Genomic DNA, 12,373 nt, shown 5'->3' with positions numbered 1-12,373 from the left:
GTATCCTCAGGGAACTTATTAATAGGGATGTAACAGACATTTTTTAATCCAGTATCTCAGGAATAATGTAGAATGTAGTTGTAAACGGTCTAAAATTGTAGATGTCAATGTAATATTGAACTGAAAAACAACAAAACCTCCCGCACCTGTTTTTCTAGCTTTTATTCTCATTCAGGACAGAGCGAGAACTGCAGGTCCATCCTCCACCTCCCCCCGCCCCCCGCCACAGCGCGCGCGCGCCCATACAAACGTCCCCCTCCCCGCCACCCCACACACATTTAAACTACATAAACCACGTCCCCGCGCATCCGACGGGACAGGTCCTCACAGTCCCTTCATCCCATGGGGCTTCTCCAGCGCCTCGGAGAGCACTTGCCGCTGCTCACTGCTGCCACCATGCGGGCAAGCGTAAGAATGGACCATCCGTCCCTTCTGTTACTGAATCCAGACAAAGAAATGCAGAATAACAAAACTTTCCCTATTGATATTCTTTTCCCTCTTTCTTTCCCTCATTTCGTCTCCCCTTTTCCCTGTCTTTTACTTTCTTTCAGTTTCTTTCTTTTTTTTTTTTTCTTTTTGAGGGTGGCACATAGACATCTTTAGAACACTATAAACTTACAGTATTAGCATCGGAACAATTTCTTTTTTTTAATTTACCAGTTGGCCTAATATTGTGGGATTTTTTTTTTCAGGGTGAATGGCGGGGATGGTTCGGGTAATTTTTCTCACTTTTTTTTTTTTTTTTAAACCAGCTTTGATTTAGGCCACACGCAGAAGCGGATAGAGCCTGATGAGAAATGAGCTGAGTACCAAAAGTAAAGATAAACCACCTCTTTTCCCCTCTATTTCAAAGAACCTATCCATTTCAGATGTTAGAATCTGTCTTAACGATTTTTAAATGGCTTTCTCTGCAGATTTGACATCATCCTTCACAATTTAACTCAGCATGGCTTAAATTTCAAACAATAGTGTTAATCTACTCAATCAAATTATATGGTACTAATTAATAAACTACAACACCTTCTCTACCAGAGTACCATCTTACTCATGTTTTAAAAGAAGCAACAACTATGGTGAATTAAATAAAATGAAAAAAAACCTTCCAATTTCACAACTGTTTGTCTTTTCACATCAGGCGGAACAGGATCCTTAGCTCCTGAAAAGCCTGAAGTGATGGATGACATCTCTATATTTGTCCCTACTGAGGTTTATTGGACTTGATAAATCTTGTCTCTCAGCTGGGGAACCCTAGATATCTGATCCGAGTATTTATAACATAATTGGAGAAGACAATTGCTAGTGCTGTTTTTTGCTGGTGTATCACACTTGAAGACCCGACAGGGAAATAGGATCCCCACCCACCTCTGGTGTCATCAGATCATCCAAGAGGAGAAAGAGGAAACGAGACGTGCTCTTACCATTATCGTTGCCTTGCTTGATTTCCTCTGCTGTCCGATCTATTAATACATACAAAGACCAAACCACACAGGTGATCGCGATTACGTGGAATGTGACAGAGCAGAATATTTTCCTCCTTTCGCTCGTGGTCATCTGTAGTTTCTCCCACTGCAATCATAAATGAATCACACAACACTGAGTTTCTAGCTAGGGAATTTTGCTCCCCATTTATATCCCAGACATACACCATGAATGGAGGAAAAACATAAAATATCCACAATTTCACACCACATGACAACATTCAAGTAAGTCTTTTGTGTGGCAAAGGTATGGAATCATAACCCCTGAAGTTATATATAACTTGAATATATATTAAAATGAAAACAAATATCTTCCTGTTCTTCAAACAAATTAAATCAGGTAATTTCTGTTTCACTAGCCTGTAGTTTCCTTGTTTGTGACACAGATGAGATAGTTTTACAGTTGGACAATTTTTAGAAAACATTTCCTTTCAGGTTTCTGCATATCACTTCCTTGTGGTACTAGATTATAAGTAGTAATAAATAGAATCTTCTTGGATGAAAACTTAACTAGATACAGTGTTGCATTCTTGAACATATACATTAACAAGTGTTTGAATGGCTGAATAATATCTGTGAGAGAAAGTTACCATCTGCTCACAGCCCTTGTCCTAGAGAACACATTTTATCATCTGGGCAATGGGAGAAAAATCATCCTTTCAAGCACAGTCTTGATTTGCTGCTACTATTACTCTCAAAATCACTATCCCTTAGTCAAACACTCCTCAGAAAGTAGAGGGCTGCTCCCTCCAGGGACAGAAGAGGGCCACAATTTTTACAGTGTCAAGTTCAGGTTTACATGAAGGAATGTGTCCATTATTTACTTTGGAGAAACACACTCTCAAAATCTGAATGCCTTGACAGCTACTGTATCATTTCATTTCTGTGTTAGGAATTGTGTCTTTAGTTTTCTTTGCACTGTTTCTTTCTTTTTTCAATTACCATATAATGTATTATTTGTTTCAGGGGTACAGGTCTGTGATTCATCAGGCTTACACAATTCATAGCGCTCAGCATAGCACATACCCTCCCTGATGTCCATAACCCAGCCACCCCATCTCTCCCCTGCAACCCCCCAGCAACACTCAGTTTGTTTCCTGAGATTAAGAGTTTCTTAATGGTTTGACTCCCTCTCTGGTTTCATCTTGTTTCATTTTTCCCTCCCTTCCCCTATGATCCTTTGTCTTGTTTCTCAAATTCTGAGATCATATGATAATTGTCTTTCTCTGATTAACTTATTTCGTTTAGCATAATACCCTCTAGTTCCATCCATGTCATTGCAAATGGCAAGATTTCAGTTTTTTTTTTAATGGCTCTTTGTACTATTTCTAAAGAAAAATCAAATCCCTGTGATCTTATTGGAGGTGAACCGATGTGCCAAACTTTTAAGAAATCATCCTATTTTCCATTCTTATTATGCTCTCGCTAAAGCAAAATCTTTAGAACTTCAGAGGACCCTATTCCTTTCCCAGGGCTCCCACATATAATTCCATGCCCAACTCAGCCAAAGGCAAGAGGGCATATGTTACTGCTCTGTAAGTCCTGGCTGTGTCACCCACTTGGAGACATGAGTGAAATTGCTTAACTTCTCTGGGTCAGTTTCCTCATCTCCGCAAGTGGCAGATTGTGGCATAGGTTGTGATGGAGAGGTTTGGGAGGAGGATACATTCTTCCCTTTTTCATTTACCAACAGACTCATTCTGTGAGGACTGGCATCTTGCCCAGCTAGAAGCTGCTTTCCAACCTTCCCCGGTAGAGGTGGGCAATGACTGGTTTCCACCAATGAGATGAGACGGCTATCTACTGGGGTATTGAGTTTTTGTCTTCCAGACACAGGAGCTGCCCCTTCTTCCTTCCCTTCATTTTGTCTTCTTTGTTACCTGGAATTTATAATTAATGGTGGGAGTCCCAACAGCCACCTTGCAACCTCAAGGAAAAGTCTTGAGAACTGGGGAGACCTCAGTCCAACAAGCCACATTTCATTTCTAGATGCCCATTTATATGGGAGGAAAATAAAGCTCTGCCTTGATTGAGCCATTGTTTCTCAGGACTCAGCTACTTGCTGTCAAATGCAATTCCTGATGAAAGAATTAAATGAATACTTCCTAACTTCCCTTCCAGCCTGACAATTAACATCCTATAATTTCATTAGTAAGAAGGTACAGTACTTAATGCCTGATCATCATGCTCCGGAAAGTTTGGGAAACACTTTAGAGAAATAAATGTTTCATTTCCAAACACCATCCATTCCCCTCCTACTGGCTCGTCGTCAACACAGTTTTCCTTGTAAGGGGCTCTTAGAGCCAACTAAAAATTTTACACTTCATCTTGTACTTTTTCCCCCTTAAACTATATTTTGTATATTATTCCAAATAAATAATGGAGAAATCTTGGTAATGCAGCTCCGGGAAAACCAGGTGCTTCAACCTAGGATCTGTTTTTAATTAACCAGCATTAAACTGAGAAGATTTTAGTATGTGTATGTTAGCTTTTATCCTAAGTTCGCTCCAGTTTTGTGAAAGATTGATTTTTGAAATTCTATTCTGTCATCCATCCGTTGTCACATTCATCTGAATAGCCTATATAATTATAAAATAGAATATTATCATTTGGCAATAGCATTTTGTGATTTAATAACTTTTGTGAAATACCTTATAGTCAATAAAAAATGCAGGATGGTGCAGAAAAGTGGCTTTACACATTCAAATTTCCCAAATGTTCCAAGGGGATGAAAATACTTTCAGTAAACAGAATATCCAGACCAAATCAACAGTCATTTGCAAAACTGGCTTGAAAAAGAACCTTAAGAATTGTGTCTTCTTTGATCTAAGGAGCATTTTGACGAAGTGGCTGAAACACATTCTTCAAGTGTAATGAGCCTCAGAGAAAGAAATATCCATGGGGCTGACAGGGCTGGACCAAGCCATTTGTAAGGACTCCTTCTGCTTCCAGACACTAGACTCTCCTAAGCTGTCACTTCCTGAGCTCCCCAGCATTTTAAGGGGAAGTGAAGTGTAAAGGGACCATCAGACTCATCTGCTTTCCCTTACAAATTCTTACAGGACTTCTCAGGCATTGGAGAGACAGCACACAGGTAAGTGCAATGCCACAGCGCCCTCTCCCGAATGATGACATCACTGCACCCAATGCTCAGCACAGAGCACCAACAGCAATCCCTGTATTTTGTAAAATATTCAGCCATCTCCTCGTGTTTTCACGTTTGTAGCTGAAGTTTGAATACATTTTTCAAGGCTCCACACTGAGGAATGGATGGAGAGGGCAAGGATAGAAATCCTACTTTAACAAAGCTGCCGTGAAGGGGCTCTGATTTAATATTTGGGATGCTGAAATTTAAATACCACTTCACCCAAGATTTTGTGACAGAACAGTGATAATCTGTCCAAATGCACACAGCCTTTGTGCCCCCTGTCCACTTTTACGAAGCAGTGTGTAACGAGGTCCACATGAGCCCAGGTATGATGTTGACCTTTGGGATCTCTCTGAAGGGAGACGGACCGACAAGAGCTTCCCCAGTGTCAGGTGGCCGGGTGGGTTTGCAGCCACTCAGCAGCAGTGTCAGCCTGGCCTGGGCACTTGTTCTGGGTGCAAATTCTCATTTGGAGAATTCTCCTAGGTCCACTTAGGAGAGGACTCTGTGTTAGCCTTGCTCACAGGCACACGGAAAATGTTAGCCCTTGTTCTATCACGGATGACACAGAGAGCTGGGCCTCACTTTTGCCTCCTGGCCGCAGGGCAGTGGGCCATTGCCTTTCTTCCTCAGGTTACTCAGGGTCCTGTCAAATATCCATCCCCAAGACCCTCAGTTTTAGGAGGACACATGTGTCTCCAGGCGTACTCCAGGAAGCTGGTGTAGCTGAGAAGCCAGCAGACCCCTTTCCTGCCCTGAGGGGCAAGGGACAGCCAAGCACCACAACACACCACTCCACTTTCTTCAACTCTTTACGCTGCCAACTCTCCTGTCTGGCCCCATCTGTCGGCAGGTCCTCTTTAACTCGTTCAAAATGGGGGATAAGCTAATGTGGGCCAAGCCAGTTTCACAAAATCTGAGCACCTCCGACACAGGTGATCTTGCACCTTGCTGTAGGCTTTACAATCTCTAGGTCTTTGGTACCTGTTTTATTGTTCTTGCCCTTTGGTTCCTTACAGAAACCCCTCAACAAAAGAAAAAAAAATGAGCAGAACTCTGTTATTCACTCAGAAATATACAACTAGATTTTTTCCGAGGACTTCCAAATTGGAGTATAAATTGATGCAAACATTGTTTCTGTGCAATTTTCCATTCGTGCTCACTAAATCAAACTGTGCAGGTTTTCTGGTTATAATTACTTGTATTTGCATTCTGTCCTGAAATATAAAATAAGAAATACCATCCAATAAGAATGCTGTCAATCTTCGTATCAGTGGAGAATAAAGGCAGTTCACTTGCACAATAGCAAGGTACACGGGCTGGGGACTGCTTTACTCCATCCATTTCCTCTTCTTCCTTGACGTAGTTCCAACTACATTTTCTAACTTTTTTAAAAATTTAATTTTATTTTATTTTCAGTGTTCCCGAATTCATTGTTTATGCACCACACCCAGTGCTCCATGCAATACGTGCCCTCCATAATACCTACCACCAGGCTCACTTAAGCCTCCAACCCTCTCCCCTCCAAAACCCTCAGTTTGTTTCTTAACAGCCTTAGCAACCAGAATTATCAGCAAGTCTATTGAGTGATGGAGCAAATAACAACCACTAGGTGGCGCCAGGTCCATACCGTAAGAGTAACCAAGCCTTCTCCCTGCGGAGAGCGAGACTCCGGAGCTCCCAGCTCTTTCTGGTCATTTCAGCAACCCAGCATAAATGCAAAACCACACCTAACTGTCCCTCCCGGTCATAACACTTAAAATATTCTGAACCTACTTATCATATGGTAGAGTTTTACTGTATGTGCGTGAAAATAATACCTGGGACAGCACATCTAAAGTTGATTACATTATCTGCAAGCTTTAGTAAGATACACTCTGCCCGAGGATAGCAAGTAAACCCTGACAAAGTTCTGAAGCTTCCTATATTGGTGAAGTTTCTAGAGGGCCCATTGGTGTGGGGCAGCGGTTCTTTTTTTTTTTTTTTTTCCAAGATTTTATTTTTTGACAGGGCGAGAGAGCACAAGCAGGGGGAGTGAGAGAGGGAGAAGCAGGTTCCCTGCTCAGCAGAGAGCCGGATGTGGGACTTGATCCCAAGCCCCTGAGATCATGCCCTGAACTGAAGGCAGACGCTTAACTGACTGAGCCACCCAGGCGGCCCTCCTTTTTTTTTTTTTTTTTGATTGAAGAATAGTTGACACGTTACGTTAGTTCGAGGTGTACAATATAGTGAGTGATTCACAAGTCTATACATACTCTCTGCTCACCACAAGTGTAGCTACCATCTGTCACCATACACTATTATTAGGCCATTAAGTATATTGTATCCTTATGCTGTACCTTTAATGCCAGTGACTTAGTCATTCCATAACTGAAGGCCCGTACATCCTACACTCCTGATCTGCCCGACCTCCTTCCCGCAACCATCAGTCTGTTCTCTGTATTTACAGGTCTGTTTGTCGTGGCAGGGGTTCTTAAAAAGTGTTCCCCAGAAACATCAGCTTGGGTCTTGTTAGTGTTAAATTAATTGAAGAAGGAGGCTACCGGGCTGAGGTGGCTCTAATGCCATGGCAACCTGCCTAAGCCAACCCAAATCTAACCCTATACATGCCGGAAGGCTCCGAAATGGAAACCTAAGGACAACCAGTCACCAACAGCCAACTAGACGATGAGCTACCGCCGCTCAGACGACACCCTCTCTCCGCTGCTCCTGCACCTTCTCTGTACATCTCTTCCCTGGATCCCGTGGATAAAGCACTCCCAACACTTTCTGGTTCTGGACTGCCTGATTCAAACTAGTTTTGTTCAGATAAACTCTCAAATATTTTAATATGCCTGAGTTGAGCTTTTTAACATTGGAAATGCAATGTTTTGGGCCCACACTGGACTTACTGAATCAGAAACTCTGAAGGCAGGGCCCTACGACCAACCCTCACATGATTCTGATGCACGGTAGACCTTGAGAAGCACCTGTCTCCTGACACTTGGCAGAGTTGAATGGTGACCTCGATGGCATCTAGGCTAGAAAGAGCACTTGCCACTCCCTGTCATAAACTAATTAGTAGTCCAGGAAAGGGAAATCAGCAAACCAGTTTGGTTACCTGGCTGTGATATAAATATTTCAGGTTGAATAAACAATCTCAAAATCAGTGAATTTGTTTGAAATAAAATAATTCGATGTTAGCTCATTCATCACTAAACTGTTTCAGATTTATTATTTAAAACTATTTCATTTTTAATTTTAATTTCCAAATTAGTTACAGCACATGAGAACATATTAAAATCTGATTTTCTTAGCTATAATTCAAATACTGTGGGAGAGAACCAAACAACAGACTCTTCACATTTATGAGGCATAACTCTTGAGAACTTAATGAATCCTCAAGTTCACAGATATGCCTTGGTAAGTCATTTCTTTCTTAAAAATGGATTGAAAAACCCTGAAAGAAAATTGTGACCTCTTCAGGCTTTAGGTGATGTATCTTTTTAAGCATTTTACTTATTTATTTGTCAGAGAGATAGCGTGAGTGCACAAGCATTGGGAGTGGCAGGGGCAGAGGGAGAAGCAGGCTTCCTGCTGAGGAAGGATCCTGATATGAGACTCAATCCCAGGATCCTGGGATCATGACTGAGCCAGAGGCAGATGCCGAATAGACTGAGCCACCCAGGTGTCCCTCTTTTAGTAGATATTTCTACAAACTTTATAGATGGGAAACAAGACAACCAGACTGAGATGTGGAGGGTGGATAGTTGGTTCAGCTCACTGATTAGTTAAGGTGTTCATTATCTGACACAAGTCAGAAAGCGTCCAGGATTCAAACTTGTCCCTCAAGAGAATTACAAATAACCATGCCCGTGGATCTCCTGGTTTTCCTACCAAGATTCCAAACCTCAAGTGCTATATCCATAAACGTCCTGTGTGACTACTCTAATCTCCTGAAATCATCCTCCCCCTCTCCCACAGTTCCCTCTTCCACTTTGGGTCCACCTCCGATACGGTTGACTTAACATCTTTCATGCATGGTTCCGTGTGAAGGGGAATTCTCTATATTTGGTTGAATGTAGCTCCTCTGTTTCTCCTGACAACAGGACAAGAGGAATGGTCTTGTATTGCAAGAGGGTTTAGGACCTATATCCCCAAAAATATGCAAGCGCAAAGAGTGAGGAGTGGGTCATGTGTCCAGATGAACTTTCCAAACCTCCAGTGAAATGCTAGTATAGAATTAACAGCTGCCATCTTGGGATCATGTGAGCACATGCTGATTTAGAGTTGGGGGAAACAGTCATGGATACCCAGGTTGGGTAAAGATAATACTGCAAGTAACTGGCAGTCTCTGTGAGAAATGGTTTATACATTTTATCCACAAAGAGGAGGAACACCTGGGAATCTGAATCAATGGCTACATTTTACTACCACTCAGTTTGTCCCCTTTGGGATTTAGAGTTGCTGAATAATAGACATTACCTGAACATGGAGGGCAATAAAAATGATTCAGTTTAATAAAAAATATTCAGTTCTAGGAATCTTTTATAAGTAGAAGTAGTTGTCAGACTTGACTGTCTAACAAAATCCTCTGGGGAGCTAATTCCCAATCTCTACACCCAGGCCTGGCTGAATCCAGCACTGAGGAATGAGCTATGCAGTTTCAAAGTTTACTGTGTCTGAGATTCGAGGGGCACTTGTTAAAAAAAAACAAACAAACACGAGGGCTCTGGGTTCAAATTCTGGCTCTACCACTAAGTGCTGTATGATCTTGGGTGAGTTATTTTAATTCTCTGTCCTTCTATTTCCTTTCCTGTAAATCATGATAAGAATAGTACCTACTTTACAGGGTCAAGTTAAAGTGAATTAAGTGCATCTAAGTGCAGATCAGTATCATGTACTTAACAAGAATTCAATAAATGTTAGTGATTATCATAACTTGGAACTTGCAGCATCATATTCAATTAAATCTCGATTGTCTTTACCTTCTAGATTAATGCATTATGTTGATAACATAACCAAAGGATGAAGAATGGATGAGCTGGGATTTGTTCACACAAAATTAAGGCAGTCAAAGCCACCCACCTCCATCTATTTTCCAAGTACAAATAGGTTTGTTTGTATTTCTGAATGATGAATCTCATAGCAGGGAAAAACAGTCTGTTTTTGTTAACTATTTGTACAAAGAAGGGTAAGTGGATAATTTACTCTTCATAAACTAGGTAGAATCATTCAAAAGGCTGCACAATGATAGCTTCTTTTCTGTTAGGATTGAAAAAAAAATACATCACACGTTGCGATATATGCCTGGTTAGTTTTCATTCTTTTTGTTTGAAAATTCAATTCAAAATGTTATGTTAAGACTTCCCAAAGAAATACTGTCCTGGGAGACGGTTTTCATAAAAGGCTGAAGAGACTCAAACATTCCAGATAAATGGAAAGCATTAATGTGGGTGTGTGGATTATAATTATGTCTTTCCTGAGTAAAGGAGAACACGAGAGCCAGCCTGATAGGAAACATCCAGAAACATGACCCTGGGCTGCTATTCTAGCTTCGTGATTGCACAACCCAAGAAATTACCTTCTTGTTAACTTGAGAATGAATAAGTGAAAGAAATAGCTTATTCTCCTCAAAAGGTGATTAACTTGGGTTTCTACACACAATGGCTCTTAACATTTGCTCTTCAAAAACAAACATTTTTTTTGAGGCTGACCAATACAATAGTACTTTACTGAGAAGAGTTGATATGACTTTACAGTATTTACAATAGTACTTGGAAATAGCCTGGTTAAGTAGAAAAGTAGAGGTGTTCTATCAGGGCAAATCCAAGCTATCACAAAAAAAATCTAAGCATCACTGAAATACCTTTGTAAAGCTCTAGAAGGTGCACTTATTTAAAGCAATAGTAGTAAAAATAAACTGTATCAATATGACTGTCACATTAGTTTACGATGTGAGTAATAAGTTAATAAGAATCGTGCTGATGCAGACAGAAGTCCGAGTGGGTCCGAGTGGGAAGGGAGGAGCACAGTGTGCCAGTCAGGTCAACCAGGCAAGTAGCCCTGTGCCCAGAGAGGCTCTGGAATGAAGTCTCTGAGAACACAGACTCTGGGGTCAGGCCCACCTGGATCAGAGCCATGGGCTCCGCTGTCTGATGTGGGGCAAGTGTCCTATCTCCTTAAGCGCCAGTTTCCTCATGGGTAGAACTGGGATGATGATATCATCTCTTACATAGGGTATTTGTTAGAATCATAGAAAATAACATCCATACAGAGTTAGCATTAGTAAACCCTCAAGTAAGCCAGGGGTCTCTAACTGGTTTATGAAACAAAGCTCCATATGGCTCTTAGGCCCATCGTGGGCTCAAAAATATTACTAGTTTTTGAATTCCTTGAAACGTAACAAACTCAGTTTACCTTCGTCCCCACCACTCTGTTTGGTTTACAACCCTCTTACTTGACTCATTTATATTATGGGCTTGCTGCCTCTGGGCAACTGAATTTGTGACCCTTGAAGAATTAGCATCAGTAACCGAAGTTTTTTAGAGACAGAAGCCATAAGGTAAAAAACAGACATCCTGTGTTTTCTGAATCTTCAAGAACTGTGGCTCTTAGGGGTGACTCAAGGAGTCTCAAGGGCCACTGAGTACTAAAAGATGCTCAGGGGGAACAATCTAGAAGAACCAAGTTACTGTACTGATGTGCTGGAAGGCATTTATAGAAAACTGGTATGTGAGAATATCAACATTATGGGTATAAATAGTCTAAAAAATGTGGCCAGTAAATCCAAAGTTACTTAAATATTTGTATAAAGGATATTAGCTATATTACATTCAAACTTATCAGGATTACAATGTTCTCTTTTCATAGAATGTATATTACATATTAAATGTATATCTACATATACAGGAATTTGATTTTATATGAGACATTTTTTTCTTATAAACCTTTTCCTGATTTCTCATTGTTTCCTCTCAAGGAGTTCACAAGAGATGAGGTTTCCTTTAAGTTTCAAACAAGGTGTTTGTAGTTTCAGGGGAAAAAAAAGAATTGCTGCTGTGTAAAATCGTCCACTAGAGGGTGCAATGATATCACATATGAAGATGACTTGGGCAGAAAAAAAAAAAAAAAGAAATGGACAAGTTAAGTCTGTCTAGAGAGGAGAGATACTATGTGGTACTCTCACACATGGGCATTGGAGTTGATATGGTAACAGTTAAAATGGCAAATTCTGAGGCTCTGTCCCAGATCCATATTCGGGGGAGGAGGACTTAGGAATCTGCATTCTTTAATAATCACTCCAACTGATTTTTCTGTAAGCTGAAGTTTGAGGATTACTTTTCTGAGGAAAGAAAAATTTAGGAAGACACTTTTAGAGAGAACCTGTAGTTCCTAATATCCTTTCGCAAGAGTGAACATGTTTCCACCTCCCCATTACCACCCCTTCCCCCACCCTCAAATAACTCACCTAAATCTGGGTTGATTAGTATGGTCACATAAGGAGACAAATTCCTTACAGACTTAATAGATGCACTTAAAATTTATTTAAAAATATTCCACCAATACTCAGGTGTCTGTTTCCTCTTGAAGTTCATGGTGAAGAATATCCTATCACACACTGTGGAAGAGATACCAGTATATTACCGCTCCCAAGCACGCTGCGCGGACAGAAGATCTACGGTGCTGGGTCAGTGGGGAGCATTCATTATGGGCTGTGACTTTGTACAGAAAACAAAGGGGATAACTGGAACACATTCCATAAAAT

At 40.9% G+C, this 12,373-nt stretch overlaps 1 protein-coding gene across 4 annotated transcripts in view; it reads right to left on the bottom strand.

The window, feature by feature from the left end:
- MARCHF1 (membrane associated ring-CH-type finger 1) overlaps positions 1-12,373 on the bottom strand; it is a gene marked incomplete at both ends in the record, with an annotated part of 451,661 nt that overhangs the window by 11,013 nt on the left and 428,275 nt on the right. For all 4 annotated transcript variants that reach the window (XM_080797423.1, XM_080797422.1, XM_080797424.1 and 1 more), the window contains one exon: positions 1,419-1,566. In XM_080797423.1, the coding sequence (XP_080653549.1) occupies positions 1,419-1,566 (148 nt within the window). The remainder of the gene's footprint in view (positions 1-1,418; positions 1,567-12,373) is intronic.

Source organism: Martes martes (assembly GCF_963455335.1).
Source record: "Martes martes genome assembly, chromosome: 2".
In the NCBI taxonomy this organism is placed as follows: Eukaryota; Metazoa; Chordata; class Mammalia; order Carnivora; family Mustelidae; genus Martes; species Martes martes.
This window is presented reverse-complemented; position numbering and strand designations above follow the sequence as displayed.